The following is a 26,737-nucleotide window of genomic DNA, read 5'->3' as shown; positions in this document are numbered from 1 at the left end:
ACACAGTCCCCCTCCCGACAGGCCGTGCAGAAGCACGGTTATGTCCCTCAACGTCCTGCACCAAACTCCCCGCTCCCCCGGCACAAGGGAGGACGCTGCCCAACTCCCGCCCCGTCCCATCGCACTAGCCTCACCTGGAAGGGCGGGGCAGGGCGGGGCCCTCCCACCCGGTAGCGCGCGCGCGCGCGCCCCCTGGAAATCCTCCTCGCGCCGCCGCCCGCTGCGGGGGCGCGCGCGCGCACCTCATCCCCTGTGACAACCGGCTCCTGCCACGTGACCACGGGGAACCGCGCTCCTCCCTTTAGCCACGTGACAGCCGCGGGGCGCGCCTGCGCTCCGGGAGTCGTCGGTGCCCGCTGCCGCCCTCTGCTCCTTCCCGCTTTGCGCACGTTACAGTGCAGGTGAGTAGTTGGCTGTCGCCATCCTCACCGGTCCCGCGCAGGCGCATTGGCCGCTGCGCCGGGCGCTGACGTAAAGTTGAGCGCCGGTGTGTGTGTGTGTATGATGTGGGGGTGGGCGGGAAGAGCTCTGGGAAGGGCGGGGCGAGGTCACGTGGCCGGCACGGGTGTTTGGGGGTGGGGAGTAGGCGGGTCGTGCTGCCGGGGCGGCCGGCGCCGTGGAAATCCTTAACCAGAGGGCCAAGTGGTTGTCCTCTTGGTGGGGCCTGCCGGCAGCATGCAGAACGTCATCAACACGGTGAAGGGGAAGGCCCTGGAGGTGGCCGAGTACCTCACTCCCGTGCTCAAGGTGCGGGCCCGCGCGAGAGCCTGGCGGGGCGACGCGAGGGGAGGTGCTGGAGCCTTTACGGGCGGCGGGGTAGCCGCAGGGCCGTGAGACAGTGGGGTATCGGGTGGTGATGGAGCGGCCCCGGTCTCCTCTGCTGTCCCTGGGGTGTTGTCTGCAGTGTGGCTGCTGCCCGCCTGCTGGCGGCTCCTTACGGCCGCTCCCGCCTGCGCGGGCATTTCCCTGCCGTCCCGGGAGTTTCTCTTGCCTTCCTGGAAGCCTCCCAGTGGCCGCGGCTGCGCTCGTCGCGCAGGCCTGAGGAGCTCTACCGTTGCGGCGGCTTTACCTAACGGGCGAAGAGAACTCCGAGGGCGCGATGCTCCCTCGTATCTCAGCAGAAGGTTGAGCTGGGGCAGCCTTGCAGCAGCAAAGCTATGCTCAACCTGCTCTAAGGCCTACGGGATGGAGGGAGGCTTGAGTTACAACTCATACCGCATTACAGGTGGGAGTACTCACATAGAAGGTGCAGGCCTTCAAAGACCAAGTGTTACTCATTCTGATGTTCGAGGAATAACTTAGTTGTGGCTGCCCTTTAAGCGATATCGTCAGAAAGGAAAGTACAGTACTGACAGGTTTAACCCTGGGTTTAGGGATGCATTGCAATGGTTATTTTGGGTAAGAGTGAGACAACAAAAACCTAATTGCACTTCCATCCTGTGAGCAGGTATAACATTATGTAGCATAGCTTATTTCTGTATCGACGTTACCGTGTTAGTACGGGCCTCTTTGTGCTAAAGTAACACCAAGTAGTAGAAATGGGCTGTTTAGCTCTTGAGACTGAGTTGTAACAATCGGCTTGTAGAAGTGGATGGCACACCTGTTATATTTTCTGTTATTGATTACTTGTGTAGAAACAGCGTTGTTCTGAAGTTGTTAGACTGTATGCTATCTTCTGCCTCTTAGTTACAAATACTTCTACTGTAATTGTTTATGACAGCAGTCTCTCTGCCTGTGGTTTTATGGTATGACCTATGTGTCTTGTACTCTGCAGCGTCGTTCTTTAGGCAGAAAATAGCGATATTCAATTATTAATTGAATGTTTGTGGTGTATAGTATACTCTTGCCTGGATAGTGGACCTTTCTAGAGTTGCCCACCGATGTGACATTGAAGTTGTGTGGAAAGGTGAAGTGACTTGTTTACCATAGTACAGCTGCTGTTGCACAGCTAGCGTAGTTAATAGTGGAGGAATTCTTTTGCCCAGGTGTACTCCCAATAGGTAGGAGGCAGGAGCTGAACTTTCCAAAAGTGGGAGGTGATAATATTATGTGTATGTTCACCCTTTAGGAGGGGTTGAAATAAATACTGTAACTTGGTAGGTAACTTTGGAAGCAAACTAGACCTGTGTGTCTCCTTAACTTACTTACTACAGAATGTACAGAGAGCCAGAAGTGAACTATTGACCCTCACGAAAGAGAGGATAGGCATTTTACACCTTTTTATTAAGTAAATCCGGAAATACAGGTTTGTTCATGCTGCCTACTGCTTAAAGTTCATTTTAAGGTTAAATAGTAAGTTGTCTCCATTGAGGTGTTGCATAAAGTGTTATTGAGAATTCTGCATTTCATAGCAACCCAAATTGCTAAATTAGAGTTGTTTATATTTCTCTGAATTCTGTTACTTAGCATATAGTGATGTTACAGCATTTGTATAGCTGCTGTTTTGTTTTATCTTAATCTTGTTCTTCAGTGTCTATAGAAACAAGGGAGGAAAAGTTACCAGTTGTGCATGAAACAGGCATGCTGATTTCCTTTTAGCACAGATGCTAGCATGCACCAAGGTGAAGCATCAAGAATAACCAAGTCAGTCAACGACTGGCTTTCTTTAATGATTTCTTAATGACTCAATATGGTGAAGTTGTACCAAGAAGTGAGATACTTTTAAGTTGCTTCTTTTTGTCTTCATAGAAAAAGATTGAGTTCTTTAGGGCAAGAAGTTAATCAAGAAATAACTGATGATGTGAAAACTTAACTTCCCCTCCATTGGTCAGTTTTAAGACTCAGCTTGATGGGATGCTGTGCCATCTCATTTGAACTGCACTATCACCTAGAAAAGTTGGACCACATGATTCTTGGGGTCCCTTCCAACGTGGTGTTCTGTGACTAAGTGAGCTATGCCATGGTTGAATTCTGTTCTCTTTCAAAAGCCATTCTTAGGTAGCTCTAGTGCTGGGAAGCAGTACATCTCCTTGGTGCTTTTGAGACTCTCCTGGAGGAAAAAACAACCAAACAAACAGAAGTATTAAACCAAATACACTTTGGGTTTGAATATGCTAGTAAAAGTTGCTTCCTTAAACTTTATGAATGTCATCTTTAATGCAAAAGTACTTAATTTTTTCATGCAGAATTAAATTGCATTATTGCTTCCATCTCTTTTTTTCGATAAAAAAAAATCATGATGAGAAAATCAAAAACTATTTCCATAAGATGCATAATGAAGTCACAGAGATAAGTATTAAAAGAAGTTAACAGTTAAGACTTTCTACCTGACTTTTCGTACCACATGGCAAAGTTGATTTAGTCATTCATTTCATGGCCTTTAACTGCAAAACCTCATGTTGATGTATTGCAGTGCTGTTTAGTGCCTAGAACAGAGTCCTGACTGTGAGAATCGCTGCTTCCAGGACAGTTTCTGTCTCTTGGTGGGCAATATAGTACCAAGTGAGGGATCTTTTCTTTGTTATTAAAGTAATCAGCTGGAGGAAAAAAAAAACAAAATGAATTTGTATGGGTAATCTTATAACACCCCATATTTCGCCATACATTATAGGATATGGACATCAGCTGCTGATCAGCACTGGCAGAGGTTGCCTCCAGTCTGGTTCACAGATCTCTGTGGACAGAGTTAATGCCAAGACAAAAGCAGAGTCAATAAAGTGGGGTACTTTTGAATTGTCAGCAGTTCTCAAAATTTCTCAACTTTCTGTATTGCAGGAGTCCAAGTTCAAAGAAACAGGAGTAATTACACCTGAAGAAGTAAGTATTTAGAAATTTTGAAAGTAACTATGTTTTACTCAGAAATGACCACGTTCATCTTGACAGTTCATGTCCTTGTCAACTAATTGTTGCCTCTTGAAACATTTTCCATGCAGTGGAAGTTGTAAGTGGCATTTTTTCCTTATGGACAAAGTAGAATAACAGAATTTCTCTCAAGCTGACACTTGGCATCTGAATGTGGAATGCTTTTTTTTCTGTATTGTATTGTGAAAAGTTTGCAACAAAACTTAGTGCTGGGTCAACAGCTGCATTTGTCAGAGTTCAGGACCAAAACAGGTATATATTTAATTTGGAAGTTTTTCCTATAAGCAACTTAAAGGGGAACTTGTATCTGGGGAACAGTTTCTGCTTGTCTCACTTTTGACTCTTTTCCAGGGTTCTGGGTGATTCCTTACCTGTGCTCGTCCACATCCAAGTATCTAATGATGATTATTTTTTCTCCACTCTTCTCTATAGGCTACTTCAAACTGGTTGTGTTTTGGATTGCTGCCAGGAAGTCTTTTAGAGTCTACTGTGAAGAGAAACAAACAGGATTTTTTTTTTCTAGCATAGTAAAAACAAATTATGCAGTGCTGTTTTGACTTTGCTGTTCTGCTTTTACTCATAGTAAAGTGCTACTGATCTGAAAAATATGTCTTTAAAGGGGTATAAGAAAACAATGTTAAGAGTGTTAGGTAGAATGAAAGAAAAGTGAATGCAAGACTATGGAGATTGGAAAAGATAGAACAAACGATGACTGATGCAGGCAGATAGTGTAGAAAAAAATACTTTTCCTAATGTTGGTGCCTAGCATTTTTCTGCTCAGTTGCATGGCAAGAAAGCACTCATACTTCTATGATCCAGAGGAGTACTGCTCAGAAAAACAGGCTTAGCAGCATGATGATCTGCTCTTCTCATAACCATACATGTGTATGTTTATGCATTTATAATCTATATTAGATATGAAACAAAGATAACAGAACATCTAGACAAATTCTTAATCCCTTTTTGGTCTATGACTGAAAACTTTGTAGTATTTCTGAAAGAAAAGGTGCTTTCTGTAAAAAGTAGCAAAACCCACACTGAGTTAAACAGTTTGCAGCATTTCAGCACCATTAATAGTATGTATTCTCTATAAAGTTGGATGCTAATAGGATAAATCAATTGAATACTTCAAGGAAGTAGTCAAGGGAAACAATTACACAGCAAGATTAACTTTTTGTGAAATTTAGATGAGGTTGGAGCATGGATCTGCTGATTGTTCTTTTCAGTCTTTCTTCTTCCCTGATTTTGGTTTTTACATAGTAACAATTGCTAAAGAAAAATTGGAAGCCATTGATAATGATACTAGGATGTTATCCTTGAGTTAATTTGGATTTCCTGGGTAATGAATCTCAGTTAGACTGTATTTTAGTCTGAGACACTGGCTGTCATACAGACATTGGGGAGTTCCTGTGCTTTGCCTCTGAAGATGAATCAGTTAGCAATAAGGGTAACAGTGATTCATTAATCAAACTCAATATCTACTTCCTCTTTTCATATATATCTTTACTTGATTTAATTGCAACAAAATCTTTACTGTCAGGATTTCTTGCTAGGTAATACCTCAGAAAGGTACACCTGTTTTCATTTTAAATGTAAGTACAGGCAAATATTAAAAATCATTCCTTCTGGAAGCAGAAATAAGATATTGTTTTAAAATTGACCTCTTGCCACTTCTGCAATATTGACTGAAGTATGAGATGATGTCAGTGCTTGAGAAACAGAAAGTGAAACCAGCTAGATAATTTTGTTCCCTGTGATGAAGGAGATGTAAGTGAAATGTCAAGTATTGTTTTAGGGTTTTGTATCTGTTATACCCACAAAGAATACTTGAATTTTTTTCACCTTTAATAATATATTTTAACATTGATCCCACAAACAGTGTTGCAGTTTCTCAGTTTCTCAATCCAGGGAATTTTAACTAATTTTAGAGTTTCATGTTTACATATTTATTATTACGTAAAGACGAATGAGTTTCAACATTTCCATGTGTATTAGAAGGGATTGGTGGTTTATTTAAAGTGGTGATTTTGCTTTTGCTAGAGACTTCTGTTGGAAAATGGATGAAAGAAAGCATGTTGACAGAGATTAAATCTGTTAATCCATATGCAGTGTGCATTGTGGTGTTTTCCACTGTGCTGGTACGCAGGACGTGGTGAGAAAATGGCTGACACACTGCAACCCCAGGCAGCAGTCTATAAACTGGCATTTTTAGACAAGAAAGCATCTGCAGCAGTAGGTGTGCACCTCATTTTCAAAAGTAATTGCTGCAAAGACCACACATTTTAAAAAGCCGTTTCTTCAGTACAAAATTATATGCAGTTTTTCAGTGTACTAAATATCTTATTCACGTTTAGCTAACAGTAATGAGCTATTGCAATGATGTATGTTACTTAACGTATACTGTTTGTTCCTCTGATGCAGTTCTCTCACTGATGCAGTAAAGTCAGTGTCAGTTTTCTTGCTGCAAAATTTTTTCAAACACTGAAAGAGAAATAAATACGTTTTTTACATTAAGCTGTATAAACTGGTAAGAGTGGCAAATAAGAACAGTTCTTGTCACAATGTAAACAACAAGACAGGGTCTAGAAGACTCAAATTTTCTGAACTTGTAAGTGTGCTTAATATGCATTTCCCTCTAGTGAAGTGGGTTTACTTCTGTGGTTTTCATGGTTAGCTGAGATAGAGTTAAAGCATCAAATTGATTTAAGCATTTATTAGCTACATAGTTAATCTGACAAAGGAATGTGCAGCTGAAACATTACTATCAATTACCATCTGAAATATTACTATCAATTTTTTCCCTGCCTTAACAGTTTGTCGCAGCTGGAGATCACTTAGTTCACCACTGTCCTACTTGGCAATGGTAAGTAAAATCAAGGAAGCTAGTACCCCTGTGTATGCTTTTGACATGTTTAGAGCAGGACATGGACTCTTAGAGTAGAACTTGCTCTGTTTTTATGATGAAGCTGTCCTTAAGTCAGGCAAGGGCTTATTTATTGCTCTGCATAGCTGTAGTTGAGAATTTGTTTGGGGATTTTTGTTTGTTTTCCTAAGGTTTTAGAGGAAGTAAGCTGGTACATACTGTGAATGCTTTCAGTGCTTAGCTGCTGTAGCAGTATGTCTCCTTGAGCTTGTCTTGGTGATTAAAAAAGCAAAGGCCATGTGCAACTGGAATTGCTAGGAAGTAGTTGTGATTGATATATTTTAGACAAACATTTGTAAATTTAGTATGTTCAAATGGGCCCACATTCTATGACTTTGTGCAGTGTGTGAATGATATAAGGGTGCAAATAAGGTGCATCCTCATGTTGTATTTGTCTTGCATTGTAGAACTAATCAGTACCTAAGTGGGCATTGTCTGTGCAGATGGTATCATCAAGGTTCTTTGCTTCATACTGGGCCATGAATTGCCAAAGAAGGAATTAATTCATTGAAATAATTGTTTCTTACCTTTTTACTGTTTCCTTCAGACAAAAGATCATGAGTCTGGCCTGTGTGCCAGCAGTTTGGAAGTCAGAACGTTACTCTAAACCAAAACCCACTCAAGGTGAAAGCAAGTGTTTGAGTAATTTGGACTTGACAATGATTACTTGAGCTCTAGTGACTATGGGCAGGTTTTATTTCTGGTGGTCTATTTTTTGCTTTTTCCTGACATTGCTTTCCTCAGACTTTTGGGACTATGTTGTTGCTGATCCTAGAAAATTTTGTGATTGTTCTGTTAACCTGTCTTTGACTATTTTAAAGGGAAAGTAGTTTTAATCCAAGACTCCAATCCCATAGGGGTGGCCAACCTTTTGAAGTCTTTGTACAGGGAAGAGTAAAGTCATAGCAAAGAAATTCAAGAGAACAGGCCAAGAGGGGAATGCAAAATGTTCCTGATAAACACTGAAAGGAGAAGAGCTTTTGTTTACAGGTCATCAAATTCTCAACCTTTTATGGTGCACTTCATTTTACAGGGCTTCAGGAGAAGAACTAAAAGTTAAGGCTTATCTACCAACAGACAAGCAGTTTTTGGTAACTAAAAATGGTAAGGCTGAAGTTTAAATACAAGTGTTCATAGGATTGATAGCATGGCTGACTGTGCTGTCAACTCTCCTGATTGCCTGTATTGGCAGGGGTAGCAAGTATCTTTGCACTTCAGATGCTTTGGCTTTGTGATATTAAAAAAGTCTTCCCTATGTACCTCAAATCTCTTCCTTAGACCAGTTGTTAGGAAGGGTTTATACTGGTAATATAGCTTGCCTTGATGAAGTAGAAATTAAGCTTAAATGTTGTAAACCTCCTTGTCTGTCGCTCCTGTCCTCCAACTCATAATCAGCATGTAAAAGTAAATTATGTTCATTTTGCTCTTACTTTTGGAAAACTGAGGATATTGAGGTGTTTCCAAAACGTTTTCTCAGCGACACTGATAATTCTAGTACAAATCCCCGTTATCTCTGTTAATAACAATAATATAAAATACAATTTGAAATAATTTTTATCAACCTAAGGATTGCACATAGGTAATACTTGTAGTGACTACCTTTTTAATGAGTGAGAAGGTTAACATACTGGCACAACCATGGGGGAAATTATTTTTTCAAAAGATCTTGTGTTAAAATTACCAAAGTGAATGCTGTTAGATGTCCCTTTAGTACTAAGAATAGCCTGAGAAGATTTTACCTGCAGTGGATTGTATTTTGTATTTATATTTGGACTTTATTTGCTGCCTTTTGGAGTCTTGCAGTATGCTATCATGTCATAACACTTACAGTAGTGTTGGGCAGGCTTTCCTGAGTTGGTCCTCCTGGCTGGATCGCCAAGGGATTTATTTTGTTTCTCTTCCCACCCCTGACATCCAGGGTCCCTCATTGCTCTGATCTTTCTAGGTCACATTTCAAAATAATGGGTTACTTGCTGATGGTGACACATTGGCATGCCACCTGAGTAAAAGTTGTGGGTTATGGTTGAGGCCAGAGCAGTCCTCTGGACCTCATTTTGGAAGTCTTTGGAGAACTTCACTGTGAGTTTCACACCCGTATCTTCCTTTTCAGAAAGGTGTAAGAACACTTTGAAAATTCTGTACTTCATGCAGCAGGGTGTTTTTTTTTCTCCACATTGGTGGAAAAGCAGTCTTTTTTTCCTAGTCCTTGTTTATGATGTTGCAAAGTATCTGTTTTGCATTAATCATATCTGTGTTCTTTCTTTGGGTGTTTTCTATACTTGAATGGCTCTGTAGCGCATATGACTGAACTTTATTTAATACATTAATTCTAACCTGCTGTAAACTTCTAGATGTTAATTTCTAAGTAAATATACTTAATATATTATGTAAACAAGATTATACAAGCTTTTTAGCAGAATTTGAAAGACCAGTTGTTTGGTAAATTGATATTAATCCAGGCAAAATTGTACTTAAGCTAAAAGTTACGTAGTTGTGAGGAAAACTTCTTCTGAATTCTTAACAAATGAGAAGCTCTTTCCTAATCCTTAAGAGTTTTGGGTGAAAGTGCCCTAATGGGTAACAGAAGAATGAACTTTCAAGACCACTGCAAGTGTTGTACTGTTCATGAAATAATCTGATACAGCACATGAACATATTTAATTTTCTGCTTTTGCATTTGAAATGTGGCTTCAGCATTCATTAAATAAGGATATGAGAGACTGCCATGTTTCAGAAGGCCTTGTAGGATTAAGTTATTGCTCCAGTCTGGTTTTGTGTAGGAATGAGTGCATTTTATTTTTTGTCCTTTTTTATTTTTTGCAGTACCATGCTACAAAAGGTGTAAGCAGATGGAGTACTCGGATGAGCAGGAAGCAATTATAGAAGAAGACGATGGTGATGGGGGATGGGTAGACACATTTCACAATGCAGGTATTCAGAGACTTGCTTCAGACTTTGTGTTTGTTGATCTGAAAAGTTTTCGGTTTCTGCTCTTAGAAAGTAAAATCTTTCTTTTGTATTGATGACTGCATACTAGTGTTTAACCCAAAATCTACATTGCCAGAATAATTGTCTGAAATAAGAAATTGTCTGAAATAAGATGCATTGACAGCTAGCTACTTGATTCTTGTGTAATGCCCAGCTGTTTAACTGTGTATCTGTATGTGCCTGAAACAAGCTACTTGTTTTAGAGAGGCTGACAGTAATTTCAATATTCTTTCATTAAAGTTCTAGGAAGTTACTTAAAATTAGCTGGGTAGTGGCTTATTCCTTAGTAAGGAGATCCTGTGAAGAAAATGCTGGTTTAAACAATTTTCTTGAACATGCAACTTTTTTTTTTTAGTAAGATTGCATGTGAAGCATTTTGAGATCTTTATCTTGATGTCCTCAACTGACTTAATTATTTCAGTGTTTCCCATTGTGTTAAATTATTGGATTGAGCTAAAAGGAGAAAATCAGAAAATAGCTGTAGTATCTGAGATGTCTGGGGGAAGTAGAGGCAGGGGCACTGAAAGGAAAGAAAATACTGTTAAATAGAGAGATCAGTGTGGGAGTTGAATAGGCATTTATTTGTTTTAGTCTGTGTCTTGAAGGAGAAAAAAGGCAGGAGAAGATTGTTTGCTGTAGCTTTGCTGCATCCATGAAATAAGGATGCATTCCCAATCCCTGCTGTGGGTAGAATCCTTGGATGAGTTTTTCTTTTCAGGGTAGGCTGCTTTAGTCACTGTGCTGTGGTTGCACAACTATAACACTCACTGGGCCTGGCCAGGCCCTCCAAATGCTGTTAAATGAGATAAAAATATCAAATTCCACCTATCTGACGTGAAGGAAGGCTGAGAACTGAGTTTCTTCAGTCTTGAGAAGAGAAAGCTTGGGGTAGACCTCACAACCATGTACAAGTACATGAAGGGTGGCTATCATGAGGAGGGAGATTCTCTTTGTAAAAAGAGTCACATGGTAAAGACAAGGGCTAACGGGTGCAAGTGGCCACTGGGGAGATTTGGACTGGATGCCAGAAAACTTTTTCACTGTTTGGACATTGGCATAAACTCTCAAGGGAGGTGTTGAGTTCCTCTACATTACAGTTTCAAGGCCCATCTTGACAGGGTACTGGGCCACCTCATTTAAACTATATTCTTGCCCTGAAAAGGTTGGACTAGATGATCCTTGAGATCCCTTCCAACCTGGTATTCTATGAATCTGTGAATCTGTATAGATATCCTTTATAAAGCCACTTTTTCTGGTGGAGAAAAAGCATATGTAAATAATCACACAGCCACTAGCCACAATCATACAGTGTTTCCAAGCAGAATTCAAGTGGCATTCCTTTTCTTTAAACAGTTATTTCTGATGAACAATTGTCTTGATTCCAGGTTCGTTCTCCATAGGGATGTAACTTACTTTTGTCTGAAGACGATAGATAAAAGTTCCATGTCAACACTGACTTTTGTCCTGCATCCCAAAGAGTACTGGGAGATGGCTGCAGTAAATCTAGAAAGCTAATGGGGAGGGACTCAAGACTTGATACGGCTGTGATTTGGGATGTTTTTACTCCTACTTTCTCTAGGCTAAAAGCATTGAGTGTTCTGCTTTATCCTTTGTCATGAATGCTTTGCTTTCAGTGTACTCAGAAGCATTAGTAAGTGCATGCTCGTGAAACTGAGTTCCATTATTGTGACATCAATGCCTATCCTGAACTTGCTTTTATGCAAAAAAAATCCTTAAAATAAAAGTCCAAATCACTTTGCACTGCTCCATCAGTTTGTATAATGTGCAAGAGCTGTTCTGTTGTGCTCCGTGTTACTAGTATGGTTTGTTTATGAACGTCCAGCACCAAGCATCCTACCACTACTAAATAAACAGCCTTTTAAATACCAAAATTGTTGAGATGTAACTTGGAAAGATCACATGCTGCTTTCTGAAATCTTTGCAACCTTTTTCTATACTAACCTGTAAGAAAGAAACAAGTTTTTAACACAGACATCTTCTTCAATTAACAGGTATAGTGGGTGCAACAGAAGCAGTTAAAGAGATCACACTAGACAGTAAGGTACTTGTTTCTCAATTTTCTTCTTGCTTTATTACAGGACCTAAAGGTAAACAGAAGTAGTCTAGTACTTCATGTGCAAGATTGAAATGTGCTTTGTCACTAGGTGTTTTGCAGATACACACTGACCTTCAGAGCCCATCATACTCATCTAAGCATGTGCATCTTCTTATTACTATGTGTTTACTGAAGCATCATTCTTTTTGGAATGTCTTTAGCCACTCTGTTCCTGTGGCAGGCTTCTCCAATCTGAAAACGAAAATGAAAATCTGTTTACAGTGATGATGTACCTTTGTGTCTCAAAAAAACAAATGTTTGGATATGCAGGTTAAAGAAACTTACATGGAAAAATAGTTTAGGGATATAAATAATTTCTTCATAATCTTCAACTACTGCCAGCAGAGTTTGAATGCATTTGGTCCTGTTTGACAGGATGGTGCCCTCAAGTTTAGAAGTACTAAAATTGTTTAAACGTGTATGTCTTACAAATTCATCAGCTTCTACACTTTTCCAAAAGGTCACTCTGCAGCAGGAGCGAAATCTGAAAGTGAACTGAAGAAGCTGAGAACAGTTGGAAATTTGTTAGCTAGCATGTTTTAAGAATCGTGGAGAAAGTCAGCGACACAAAATGCTTTAAAGGTGTGTTAGGCTCCAGAAGAAAATTTTTCACAGTGAGAACAGTTAGACGTTGGAATAATCTCCTATTATAATCTCCTAGAGAAATAGTGGATTCCCCTACACTGGTCAGTTTTAAGACTCAGCTCTACAGGGTGCTGGGCCATCTCATTTCAACTACACTTTTCACTAGAAAGGTTGGACCAGGTGATCCTTGGGGTCTCTTCCAACCTGGTATTAGGTGGTGGTTGTACAGTGGAGTTCAGTCTGTGTACTATCGGGGTTTGTTAAACCATTCAAGCACAAAGTTCTGGGTTCTAAAAATTGAGGAGAAAGAGAATGGGCTGCTGCACGCTTGTAAATAGCTCAAAATGCTTTTGATACAGTGAAGTGCATATATTTTAAGTGAGATTGAGCTAAACACAGTAAAAATGCTGTTATTTCACAAGTCTGTAACAAAAGGGTGGAAGAAACACTCTTTTTTTGTTGTAGGAAATCTTGCTGCTTGTACAGTACTTCATTGCTTGGACCACTGGTCCAATGCAGAAGAAAAGCTTTTCTGCTAATATTCTTTTTTGCCAAAGCATTTGACAGCTTAAGTTCTTACTGATTTTGGTGTTTTGGTTTTTTTTTTTTTTTTTTAATAAGGAAAGCAACCACCTGATGCTTAGAATTAGAGCAGCTTCTAATTGTAATCATTATTTGGAGTATTCTCCTGAAGTCTTCACAACCAGTGTGAATCCAGACCTCTCCCTTTTGAATTTTGCCAGGGTTGTCTCTTGGGTTCAAATGCCCAAAAGAAAAAGTTGGCTGAGGGCTTGTACCATATTTATTTTTATTGGACTCTGTTTCTTGTGACAATTATATCAAAATATTATATTTTTGGGAACTCTTCTGTGTTTTAAAAAAAGTTATGAACTGGATGACACTTCTCATTACAGGATTTTGTTTTAGGCATTCCTGTGAGAAGCAGGGAGCTAGGCTTGATCATCTCTATGGGCTCTGTCCAACCTGAGATATTCTGTGATAAATGCTGCACAATTGGCTGTGGCCTGGGACCTACAGAATCTTAATCTACATGTTTAGTTACAGCCTTTCATTTGAGATAGGTTGCTTTTTGGAAAAGAAATTGGGCTGCTCAACACTATTTTTATTCTTCTTTACTTGGGAATTAAATAATTTGAGATTACAGAGTCAAATGAGGACTTTTGAAGTGGATTTTTAATGTCTTACTATGGCTTTGAAACTAAGATCAGTTAATAAACAAATATAGTTCTTATATTGCAGAAATTATTTTTTCTGGTTAACTGTATGGATTGACTAGACTTACACCTTAAAGTTACTAGGGCTGTTAGGCTTTGTAGATGCAGTAGTCTTTAAAGCAGTGTTTTCAATTTAATTTCTAAAGGATAGTATAAAAATACCGGAATGTTCAGTGTCTTGTGAAGATGATGATGAGGAAGATGAAGGAGAAGCTGCAGACATGGAAGGTATTTCCTTAAGTTGGGTGGCATGTGCTTTATTTCAGGCTTTTAATAAAAGCTGTACACTTTAAGAGAACACTGCTCTTTCTTTTCATGGAATGCATGCTAAAAAATTCAGCTATGCATGCTTTTTATCATCTTTTATATGGTCTTACTGGTTCATGTTTATTATAGCTGGTATGCCAAAAGCTGCATAAATGTTAGTGACTGGGAAATTAATTTGGAGAGCAGAGCAGATCCAAGCAAGTATAAATTGGGGATTTATCACAGATTCCTTCCTGCTTCTTATCTACAATTAAACTCAATCTGCCTTCCTGCCTAAAACCACTCAAGAATTCTTGTTCCTCATGTGCTTACTGTTCTTCTGGTCAAATTTGTATTAAAATAATATATTGTGGTTTGGGGACTGGGAAATCTACCTGAATAAAAGATATTAAAGTGCATGTAGATTGTTTTAAAGAAGTTTTTGTGAATGAGCTGAATGCAGAATTTTATGGGTCTTCTTTTCAGAGTATGAAGAAAGTGGGCTATTGGAGACAGATGATGTGAGTGAGCAGTTCTTTATCTTGTCTGTTACAATATTTATCACCAATATGAGCACAAGCTAAGTAAAAACAATGACAAGTGGATGCTATAACATCACATCAATATTGTTATGAGCAGTGGGATTATTGACCCTGGTTTTCTCTGGGTTTGTCTCCTGCCAACCTACTGCAGTAACCTTAATTCTTAGGTCCTCAAAGATTTTGATCATGATAATTTTTTTTAACCTTTTTTGCTCTGCTTGCACACAGGGCTGTGTTCACTAGAGGTTAAAAATGCAGTGGTTCTTGAGGCTTGCACGTGGAGGATGAGTGGCTTTGTAGGTTCAGTAGATCACACTGATGCACCAGACCATCATGAGTGAAGCAGAGGTCGTTGTTACTTGTGATACTCTTAAGTTCTTCATGTACCTGCATAAACTGAGACTTCTGCCTTACGAATTTCATTTGAGTTGTCTGTGGGGTTCAAAAATTACTGGTGAAAGAAGGTGAAGGATGTGACAATGTAGTCGCATGCTTCCTTTAAGAAGTAGAACCATTTAAAAAAAAAAAAAAAAACTTCCCCAGAAATAAAACCAGAAACTGAATTTCTTAATTTAAATGTAAAAACAACCCCCAAAAGCCTATGTTTGTGTTTGGGTTTTTTGTTTTGTTTTGATGCTCACTTAAGAATGTTCATTTCCGTTTTACAGCTTTACCACTTAGGATGTGAATGGAGGGTACCCAAACAAGACTATACTCACCTTTTCATTTTACCTTGAACCAGGCAACGCTTGACACAAGACAGATGGTAGAAGCTAACAAAGCTAAAGTTGATGTTGGAGGGGAGGATGCTATTCTACAGACTAGAACTTACGACCTCTACATCACTTATGACAAATATTATCAGACTCCAAGGCTCTGGTTATTTGGATATGATGAGGTATAGATATGTTGTTGGCTTTCCCCCCACTTCTGTGAAATTAATGTCAAATAGCAAGGCTACTTGTTGCTTATTCACAGTAGAAATTTAAAGGAAAACTTGGTGAGAAAACCATTATACAGACCTGCAGACAGGACTTAAAGAATCATAGAATGTTAGGGGTTGGTAAGCGACCTCTAGAGATCATCTAGTCCAACCCTGTTACCCCAAAGCAGGATCACCTAGGGTAGGCCACACAGGGATGCATCCAGGTGGGCTTTGAAAGTCTCCAGAAAAGGAGACTCCACAACCTCTCTGGGCAGCCTATTCCAGTGCTCCAGCATTCTCACCATAAACAGTTTCCTGTATTCCAGCTTGTACCTATTGTTCCTTGTCCTATTACTGGGCACCACCAAAAAGACTGGCACCTTCATCATGGTACCCACCCCTCAGATATGTATAGACTTATAAGTTATTTCCAGGAAGTAGGAACAGTTTTACTGAAAATTGTACTTGATAACTGAGCACGTTTTGAAGGAAGGAAATTTTGCTCTGTCATTTGAGATTCTATTAGTTCTGTAGATTTAGTAATAACTCCAGTAAAGTTAAATCAACTAAGGAGGTATGTGTTGTAGTGTTCATCAAAGAGAGAAGATTAGATAAATCACACTTCCTTTTAATGATTGAGTTTTTTGAGCTAAAGTTGGTTAGGGCCTACAGCTCAAATAGATAGGAGCCTAGGTGGTTCTCAAATATATTTGCTTTACAGTTCACCTGGAATATTAAAAACAAAAAATTGTGTGGTATTGTTTCTATACCATATGGATTTTAGTACACTCTAGAGTGTACCTTCAGAACTATTGTATATTAGGTATTTAATTCTTGGTGCCTCATCTGTTAATGGTGTTAGAATCTTTTGTTCCTTTTCAGCAATTCTTTTAGTTACACTTTCATTCTTGTGTTCCTTTATCCCATAGCAACGGCAGCCTTTAACAGTAGAACATATGTATGAAGATATTAGTCAAGATCATGTCAAGAAAACAGTGACCATTGAAAACCATCCTCATCTTCCCCCACCACCCATGTGCTCAGTTCATCCATGCAGGTGAGTCTTTGTGTCTGGTCTGATTCAAGATCTACGCATGAGGCACTTCACTGGTCTTGTTAAGAATTTGGTTCAGGTTTTTTTTCTGGACGTAGTTCCACAACTGGCTGCCATAGTGACCCGTTAGCTTCCAAAGGAGTATGAAAGGCAGATACCAGCAAATCTCTGAAGTCATTCCAGTGCCCTCTGCCACAAATGTATTATGCCTGCAATCAAAGCTGTCTTCTCAGCTCAACTTGCTTTTCCTCCACTTCCCTGCAGACTCCAGAAGATGGCAGACTACTAGAACTCTATAGAGCAAAGTTCTCTTGTACCTTCATTTGCTTTTTTTTTTTTTTTTTTTTTTTTTAGGGAGGACAAAACTATACTGTATACTTGGGGAGCAGAAAAATCTATTAGAACATGAAATAGCTCTTTTTTGTTTGTTTTGTAGTAATTACCTTCTGCTTCTCCAGAAGTCCTTGAATTTTTAACACTGGTCCTTTAATTACCACACTGAAATATTTCTTGAGCACAACTGCAAAACACTTCAGGGTTTAAGGTCTTTTCTGTTGTGTTTTCACATTTCTCAGCCAAGACATAGGGAGTTTGTGTTTTGATTAGCTGCACAGATTTATTTTTATTCATAGATCTTTGAAAGATGCCTTTCATCTTAGATGTAGGCTCTGACATCCTTTTAGATGTCTCAGTGATACAGAGACTGTCATAAACAGCGTCACTCCTCAGCTCCTTGATGGTATGAAGTTCTTGAAGGTACGAGTTTGGGGTTTCTCTTTTTTTTCTTTTTGTCACCCTTTACATTCGTTTACCAAAAAAATGCAGATTGCCCCTTCTTTTGACTTAAATATTTTTGGGATCTCATGTCATTATCTGAGGTGTCAAATAATCAGCTTGCAGTTGACAAACTTCTGGTAGTTTTTGCAGACTCAAAACATTCATGTTTCTGGTTTAGGAATTATTTGATCATAACATTAGTCTTGGGAAGAGTATTTTTTTCTCGGGAGCATGAGCAAGGGAGCTCTGTACCACATAGTCTATGGCTACTTTTGGTCTTGCTATGAGGATGTACACTTAGGAACTTTGTAAATACATATATCGTGCTTCTTGCAGTTCATACCTAAGTACTGCTTTACAACAGTCTGGTTTTACCAAGCAGTCTTGCATCTGGACACTATTGTGCAGAGAAACCATTGTACAACTGGGAAATAGTTATTTCCCCAATTTAGCTGTGTTGTAGAAACATTAAGTGAAGTTTATTGTTGGTCTTTAAATTCTCAGGTTTGAGTCTACACTAGCACAACAGACCTGTGAAAATATCAGTCTTGTTGCTTGAGTGGTACATAAAGCAGAACTTGGAAAACTTAGGAAAAGAATAAAGAATGGAACAGAAATCTGCAGGCAGCCTGTATTAATCTGTGGAACCACCCATATATTGAATACTGCAGTACAACTCTGGTCATCTGTTCTGTAGTCTGTGAGGTGAAGACTAAAACTGGGAAAGATACAGACAGGCTCCTTCCCATAAAAAATGACTGAATAACTTGGGACCCTTCAGCTTTGTAAAAGGCACCTGCGGAAGGAGTTATGATTTTGATGACCTCCATTATGAGTGGCACAAAGTGAACTAATAGGTGTTCAGGGTTTTTTTGTCTGATAGTAAAATTAGTGGCATGGCTGCTAGCATGTTCAGAGACAGAAAACAGGTTGGACTCTGCACACAGCAAGCACCTGATTAAGCTGAATTTAACCAATTTGGTTTTAATGGAAGAAAAAGTGTCAAGAATTGTTACAAGTAAAGCTACAGCATGCTCCAGGCTTAGAAAGCTGAGTTGCATATTGCCTGAAACTGGTGGTGGTTTTGAGAAAGCATTACTAGATGGTTGTTCTGGCCTCTTTCTTGAGCACATACTGTTATGTAATATAATAAGCAGGAAAGAGAGACACTTGGTTTGATCAATAAGGTATTCTTGTGTCTCATACAAACATATCAATCTTAACATATGTCAGCCTGTCAGTGACTGTTTTGTTTGCTGTCTGCAGGGTTTTGGAAAGCAAATGAATGCAGCTCTTTGTGCAACTAGTGTTTGTGAAGGACTATCAGGTAGGATGAAGGAGGAAGGTCATTGATAGAAGACAAGTAAGGGAAAAAAGCCTGAAGCTAAGGCTTAATTTAGTGATTGCAGGAAGCCCTGCTAATAAATTGATTGCAAAGAAGGTTCTTTTATTGCATGCAGGCTGGGAGGAGAGAAACAGGTATTTGTGACAGTCCTCACTGTCTAGGTAGGCCTATGGGTTTTGTACTAGGATGTGGCTGCAACATGATGTGCTTAATTTTGCAAATACTTCTGTGGAGTAAGGACCAATTCAATGCTAATTTGTGAATTTTGACTCAGTCTTTATGGAGGAAAGTCATCTGTGCATGGTTTTTACTTCTTCCTCTGATGCCCAGTGAAGTGCCAGTACCTTTGTTATGTAATCCACATCTACACTCAAGTGGTTTGCATCATGGCACTTGTTCCAGCTAATCTTAGGCATGAAGGAGGTGATTAATATCACAATCAGACAGATTTCTTGGTAATGTGGAGAAAATTGTCTAGTCCTTCTCAAAAAGCAATCTTTGACTGGCAGCTGTTCCACATCAGAAAGGTTTGTAAAGGTCATCTTGAGATACGGAAGAAAAGACAACAGCTTCTCTAAAATGGAGAGTTTTCAGTACGTTCTCTGACTTTCCAAGGTGAGCTGTTCTGTAACATGGACCTGTTAAGGCTGACAGCTAAGAAAGTCTGGGCTTCTGAAGTGAAAAATTGAAGCCAAAAATCTTGCTTTGTTCTTCATTAGCCAGGAAGTCCCACTGTTCAGCTTTCTTATTGCTTCCCTTCATGTTACAAGAATTGTGTAATGTAGGGTATCTGGATGGTCCTAAACTTATTTGGCTGTTTCTTGTGACGTGTGTATCCCTGTGTCATGCGTCAGAAAGGAAACAAATGGCAGTGCCACTGTCAGCTGTCTGAGATTGTTTCTATTTTCAGTAGCTAATTGAAACTGTTCATCTTGCAGCTCTGCTCTAAGTTGTATTTCTTGTCAGCATTTTTATGGTATTGGGAGGAATGTAATCAACTTCCTTATTATTTGCTGCAAACTAGTCACAATTCTCAACTCCTATGTTAGGAAGGTTATGAAGGGACTATCAAACTAGTTAACTACTAGATACATTTACAATTAGATCTGAGTTACTTGCTCTAATTCTCTGTTCCAGAATTAAACATCAATAGACTCCTGAACTTTTTCCTTATGTACTCTAAATATCTGCAGAGAAGTGACAAGAGGCAACTGCAAGGAGAAGTGCATTGTAGATCTTAAGGTTAAATATCATGGATTCTCTAATGATGCCATTGATGGGTTTCTCCATACCCATCCATTGTGTGTGAATAGTTAAACACTGAATGAAATTCTTGGGTCACTTTTTTTTCTTGAAACTACACTGACCTAAAAAATAAAATTACATTTTACCCACCTTTATGGAAGCTTGAAGTTGTTGTCCATTGCACTGAAAGTCCTGTGGAGGCAGGGCAGGGGGGATGCAGTGGGAATGAGTCATTACTGGTGTTGGATTTTTGTTCCCCATATGTCAGGAAGTCTTTTTTTAACTTTTACTCTCTGATGGTATGTATTTCCCTTCCCTCTGATATTCAGGCAAGGTCAGCTGTGCTGAATTCCCATGTGAAATTAAAACCACATATTTTGACTGATATCTCTGTTTGGTTACAAAGCAGGGGAAGGGTTCTTCAGCTGGATAGTGAACATTGATTAGATGACCCTTTCATCAGTAATCTAAGAAATCATCTTTTTTCAACTTATTTTTAACCCCTTAATGTTGTATGGGCTTAACTGACATTTATCTCAGTTTTTATTTTCAATAGGAACAGCAGTATTGCTGACTTGGAATCAATTATTATTCATGTTCTTCTTACTTGAACCACCTCAAGTTAGTTGATCTATCAGAAAGTAAATTAGGAGATTTAGTAGATGTTTTAAATGTCTGGTAGCTCAAGTCATTCAAACAGGTACTAGAACAAGCACTGGTGAGCATGTAGTACATTTTCTTCATAGAATGGTCTGGGTTGGAAGGGACCTCCAGAGGTCATCTAGTCCAACTCTCTCCAGTAAGCAGGGGCATCCTGAACTAGATGAGGTTGCCTTGAGCCCTGTTGAGGTTCACCTTGAACATCTCCAGGGATGGGGTCCCAACGACTTCCCTGAGCAACCTGTTCCAGTGTTGCACTACCCTCATGGTAAAGAACTTGTTCCTAACATCCAGTGTAAATCTACACTTCTCTAGTTTGAAGCCATTGCCTCTTGTCCTATTACTGCAGGCCTTTGTAAACAGTCTCTCTCCATCCTTCGTGTAGGTCCCCTGCAGGTACTGGAAGGCTGCTATTAGGTGTCCCCAGAGCCTCCTCTTCTCCAAGCTGAACCACCCCAGCTCCCTCAGCCTGTCCTCATAGCAGAGGTGCTCCAACCCCCTGATCATTTTCATGGCCCTCCCCTGGACCCACTCCATCAGGTCCATGTCCTTCCTGTGTTGAGGGCTCCAGACCTGGATGCAGTACTTCAGCTGAGGTCTCACCAGAGCAGAATAAAGTGGCAGAATCACCTCTCTGGATCTGCTGGCAATCCTTCTTTTGATGCACCCCAGGATGTGGTTGGCCTTCTGGCCTGCAAGCACACACTTCCTGCTCATGTCCAGCTTCTTGTCCGTCAGCACCCCCAAGTCCTTTTCCACAGGGCTGCTTTCTGTCACCTCATCCCCCAGTCTGTATTGATAGTGAGGATTATTTTGGCCCAGGTGCAGAACCCTGCACTTCCTCTTGTTGAACTTCATGAGGTTCACCTGGGCCCACCTCTCCAGCTTGTCCAGGTCCCTCTGGATGACATCCTGTCCCTCTGGTATATTGACAGCACCACACAGCTTGGTGTCATCTGCAAACTTGCTGATGGTGCACTTGATCCCACTGTCTGTATGGCTGATAAAAATATTAAATAGCACAGGTCCCAGTACTGACCCCTGAGGGGCACCACTTGTCACTGCTCTCCATCTGAACTTCAGTCCATTGAGCACTACCCTCTGGATGTGAGTTAAGAGTTATTTCTGGAAGGCTTCTATTCAGATGTAAGAAAAAAAACCATGGATTTCTAGACAGCAGGACATTTTAGCTTACATTTATTCAGAAATTATCTGATTTCCTTTGGGAGGTATTGGGGGTATTATGCATTATTGATACTAATTCCTCAAAATTTTCTTGCAGAAGGAAAATGAAAACAGGAAACAAACTTTTGGAAGTTTATAAAGCACCCACAAAGCTTTCCATGAGTAACTCTGTGAATGTAATGTAAGAGTGTAAGAATGACCGTTACTGTGGCCGTTACGGAATTCCCGCTATCTAATTAGTCCTTGGAAAACGGAACAGATGTCAGTAAGATGTATGAAGTGGTAGGGTGACCTGTGTCCTGTATCAGTACAAAAACAAATCCTCCATTATGGATGAGGTCAAAGCTTAAGTTTTGACAGCGGCTGGGTTCCTGTATAAGCAACTGGCCTTGCTGTCTGCCATGGCATTGTGAGGATCCACAACTGGAATCAGCTGTGAGGAATAGCTGATTCACAAAGATCAACAGGACAGCAAATGACAGATGCTGTCCTTCAGTATTTCCCCAGACTTGCATGTTCCTGTTTACAATGTGTCCTGGTAGCTTTGCAACAGCTTCCTTCCTTCCTTGTGTTTGCAGTTGCTGGCAGCATGATTAACTTCGGAGGCAACTCCTAAATGCCAGTTATTAGTCAGGGCTTTAGATTTGCATAATGCTGTCCAAGCATGGTCAGAAAATTATGCAAACTTTGTTCTCAGGATTTTTTAACTGGTACTGTTAACTGGCTTGCAGTAATGCATAGGTGGGATGTCTGTAGTCCTGCATGACATTGCTGATAAAGATTGCCTGCAGAATCATTAATTTAAAGCCAAGTTGAAGTACAGATAAAAGCAAGATGAGTTATACAACCTGGGAGTTTGTGTTAAAAACATATGCAGAATCACAGAAAACATCCACTTGGAAGAGGCCTCAAAGATCACCCGCTCCAACCCTCAACTCAGCACTGAAGGGTCAACACTAAACCATGTCCCTAAGCACCAGGTCCACGCTCTGCTTAAACATCTTCAGGGACAGTGACTTTACCACTGCCCTGGGCAGACCATTCCAGTGTGTGATATTTCCTCACTGAAAGGGTTATTTTTTTAACATCCAGCCTGAGCCTTTCCTGGTGCTGCTTGAAACCATTTCCTATAGTGCTGTTGCTTACCACCAAGGAGAAGAGGCTGGACCCCTTCTCACTCCAACCTCCCTTCAGGTAGTTGAAGAGACCCATGAGGTCTCCCTTCAGCCTCCTCTTCTCCAGACAGAACAACCCCAGCTCCCTCAGATGCTCCTGTGGGTCATGTGTTCCAGGACCTTCACAAACCTTGTTGCCCTTCTACATAAAACATAACCAAACAGTCGTCCTCCCTTCTGATGTGGTATCTTCTTCATTCCCTGGTTTATGCTCAGGTGGCCAAAAAGGCCAACACCATCCTGGGCTGTAAGAGGGACAGTGTGGCCAGAAGGAGTAGGGAAGTGATCATGCCCCTGTACTCTGCACTGGTGAGGCCACACCTCAAATACTGTGTCCAGTTTTGGGTCACTCACTCCAAAAAGAACATTTTGGTGTTGGAGCGTATCCAGAAAAGGGCAACAAAACTGGTGAAGGGCCTGGAGAACAGGTCTTGAGAGAAGCAGCTGAGGATTGTTTAGTCTGGAGAGGAGGAGGCTGAGAGATCATCTCACTGCTCTTTACAACTCCCTGAAGGGAGGTTGCAGTGAGGTGGGGGTTGGTCACTTCTCCCTAGTATCCAGTAATAGAATGAGAGGAAATGGCCTGAAATTGTGCCAGGGAAGGTTTAGGTTGGATATTAGGAAAAATTTCTTCACTGAAAGGGTGGTCAGATATTGGAACAGGCTGCCCAGGGAGGTGGTGGAGTCACCATCCCTGGAAAGGTGTTGAAGAAACGTGGGCATGGCACTCTGGGACATGGCTGAATGGCCACAGTGATCTTAGATTGATGGTTAGACTTGATTTTAGAGGTCTTTCCCAGCTGAAACAATTCTGACTCTATGGGGCATAAGAACTATCCAATAAAGAAGACCATTATGTTTTAATTTGCAGTGGTCATTAAAAGATTTTAAGTCTTCATCTTCAGAGATACTCAAAACTGGATCAGGCAAAGTCCTGAGCAATCTGTGGTGGTTCACTGAGAATCTGTGGTGTTCACTGAGAAAGGAGTGTTGGACTGGATAACCAGTCTCTTCAAATTTTAGCTATGTTGTGATTCCATGTTATACTCTCACCATCAGCTTTGTGCACAGATGTTTGTATGGTTCATATGTTTGTATGGTACATGTGTTTGTATGGTCTGCTGTGTCACTGATGACTTAATGTCAAAACATAGCAGCCTGAGGAAATGTTTGCCCTCCCCTGTAAGTGCTTCCCAAAAACACGAAGAGAGAAGTGATCTTGGGAACTGATCTGCCAGAAAACTCAAGTTATCACCAGAGAAAATTTCATAACCTAAGTCAGTCCCAGAGCATCAGTTTTGAATTGATGTAGAATTAGTTTAGCCTGCTTTCCTAGGAAACTAGGGAATGTTGAAGTGTTTGATACCTCTTAACCTCTTAAATGCTGTGGAAGCAGTTGAAAAAACTTGCAATGATTTCAGGGTTGATGTGAGAACTTCTGATGTCTTGCTGCTGGTCAGGATTACCTTCTGGGGATTTAATTTGGTAGCTTCCCTGGCATTTAGCAACTACAATTACACTAGAGACAAGCAGTATGTATTAACTCTCATTATGGCACTCGGTCCACATTGTGGCGTAGAACATTTTTTGCTTTCCATGTGAGTGGTAGGAGCCAACCCTTAATACTGACTTTCATTTATTGATGGTGTTGCTTTTCTCAGTAAACTGAAGGTTTCCTCTTGCCGCTTGTGAAACTAGCGGTCCAAAACTATTTACATTGCACAAAACCTAATCTTAATGAGGTGAGACCAGCATCTACCTCTATACAACTACCTGAAAGGAGGCTGTAGAAAGGTGAGTGTTGATCTCTTCTCACAAGTCATTACTGATAGGACAAGAGGAAATGGCATCAAGTTACATCAGGGGAGGTTCAGGTTAGACATTAGGAAAAACTTGGATACCAAAAGGATTATCAAAGACTGGAACAGGCTGCCCAGGGAAGTCATTGAATCACCATCTCTGGATGCATCTGGATATGGTGCTCAGGGGTATGACGTAGTGGTGTCCCCAGCAGTTAGGTAATGGTTGGTCTTGATGAGCTTAGAGGTTTTTTTTCCAACCATAGTGATTCTGTATAGAGGGAGTTACGTTTTCCTTAAAATTTTCACAATTTCTGATCTGTTCTTCAGGCATGCAGAAGTCATGAAGAAAATAATTGAGACTGTTGCAGAAGGTGGAGGAGAACTTGGAGTTCACATGTATCCTTTTTTTCATTGCTGCATGGTAATGATTTCTTCTACACTTTCAGTTCTCTGCCTCAATTCTAGGTGAACAGACACTTTAGTTTATGGTTTTCCAATATACTCCAGACTGCAGATGCAGGCCCCTCATGCATTTGAAGGTGATAAACACAAGGGAGCAAGCAAGGTCTCCTCTGCTAAGGCAGACTTCTTAGTCTAGCAAAGCTGATGTCTCTGCTTTCCCTCATCAACAGAAAGGAACTCTTTTAAAGGATGGTTTGGAACAGGAACCTGTTTTGTTTTCTGAGGCACTGAAACAGTGAGGAGCCTGTTTTCTCTGCAACTACAGGAAGGTAGCTGGGGATTAGTCTTGCTAGGTGCAATTAACCTTGATGTTTGTTAATAACAAATATTAAGTATATAAATGGAACGATAAATGGTGTTTGTAAGATCTATTTTAAAGAGCTCCTGCTTTAACCTAAGCCAGGAAGATCCGGATGCTTGGGCAAGCATCAGATGTCATCAGTAGAATTATGCATTAATTTCCCATTCTCTAACTGTATAACTGCTAAGTGCTATTTTCCTACTGGCAAAAAATAATGTTGAGCAGACCACTAAATATGATTTCTGCTTTTCTGTATTCTCTCTTCTTTCTTTCCCCTCCTCTTTTTTCCCCTTTCTCTCCCCCACTCTGTTTGTCTGTCTTCCCCTCTTTTCACCCCCTCAAGCTTTCAAGATTTCTAGCTCTTGCACATTTTCCTTAACAAGAAGCTCAGGTACCTTCTTATTTTCTTGAAATTTGTACAGGCGGTCATTCCAACAATAGAATATGACTACACGAGGCACTTTACAATGTAACTAAGAGAATGTCTTCCTCCAATTATCAGAACTTTTTTTTTTTTTAATAACCCATCCATGTGACTTATACAACAGTATACACAATTTCTGTAACTAACCTTTCATCAAGTTGATGCATTAAAATAAAATGTTCCATTACCAGCCTTTTTAATAAAAATCTTTGTGTGTAATAGAAATAAATTGCTTTCATTCCTGTACAGACAATGCACGAAGAAGTGGGGTTTTTTCTTCTTTGTAAGTCCTTCAATTTCCTGTCAACAGAAGGCTGTCTTTGACTATATTGGAAGCTGAAATTCGCTTTCCTTGTAGAAGCTTAATGCTTTTGGTTTCATTGCTGATTCCTAAAGGCGCACTTTTTTTCTTTCCTTCCTTCTGTTTAAATTCATTGAAGAGCTATGTGGGGTTTTGCGAATTATGAATGATTATGTTTACTCCAGCTGGAGGAGGGTTTTGAAGGCTGAAAGGAAATTAATGATCATCTTGTTAGGAAGGTGTGACTACATCTTCAACTAACCCATTTTTGAAGGATAATTTGTATTTACACTTGAACAAGTGTTTTCAGGCTGAAATTCTTTTGAGACAAAGGAGGAATATTAGTGTATAGTCTATTAATCCTGTAATAAAGGTAAGTACAGTCTTTGAAAGCTTGGTGGTAAAGGAAGGAGATTGCTGTGGTAGAGGAAGATTCAGTTTTGATTATTCTCTGCCTCAACTGCAGTGAGTGTTAGTTTAACAGCATGGCTTCCTTTTAGAGGTATATACACCTGGGAATGTCAAACACTGCAGACACATCCAGGCTCTATCAGCCACTTTGACAGATTTTTATTAATAAAAATGGAAGGAAAATACTATTTTATTACATACTCTATTTTTTATATATATTTTTATATTATTCTT

The 26,737-nt window shown here is 40.2% G+C and overlaps 1 protein-coding gene across 1 annotated transcript; it reads left to right on the top strand.

Annotated features, from left to right (window-relative positions):
* The first annotated feature begins 659 nt into the window (after positions 1-659).
* On the top strand, positions 660-25,970 carry ATG3 (autophagy related 3). The gene is made up of 12 exons (XM_054382820.1): positions 660-747; positions 3,715-3,756; positions 6,615-6,664; positions 7,758-7,828; positions 9,548-9,655; positions 11,725-11,774; positions 13,795-13,876; positions 14,381-14,415; positions 15,179-15,334; positions 16,291-16,418; positions 24,932-25,000; positions 25,759-25,970. Exons 1-12 carry the CDS (start codon positions 676-678, stop codon positions 25,838-25,840), a joined length of 945 nt encoding a protein of 314 aa, XP_054238795.1. The 5' UTR covers positions 660-675; the 3' UTR covers positions 25,841-25,970.
* Positions 25,971-26,737: the final 767 nt, after the last annotated feature.

Source organism: Indicator indicator, chromosome 1, assembly GCF_027791375.1.
Source record: "Indicator indicator isolate 239-I01 chromosome 1, UM_Iind_1.1, whole genome shotgun sequence".
Lineage (NCBI taxonomy): Eukaryota > Metazoa > Chordata > Aves > Piciformes > Indicatoridae > Indicator > Indicator indicator.
This window is presented reverse-complemented; position numbering and strand designations above follow the sequence as displayed.

What these genes read in the sequence shown, in the direction of transcription:
- ATG3 (XM_054382820.1), top strand. Translation starts at nt 676, where the DNA reads ATGCAGAACGTCATCAACACGGTGAAGGGGAAGGCCCTGGAGGTGGCC. An exon ending in AGAAGCTGCAGACATGGAAG is followed by an intron (nt 13,877 to 14,380) that starts GTATTTCCTTAA and finishes TCTTCTTTTCAG; the next exon opens with AGTATGAAGAAAGTGGGCTA. An exon ending in GGCTATTGGAGACAGATGAT is followed by an intron (nt 14,416 to 15,178) that starts GTGAGTGAGCAG and finishes ACCTTGAACCAG; the next exon opens with GCAACGCTTGACACAAGACA.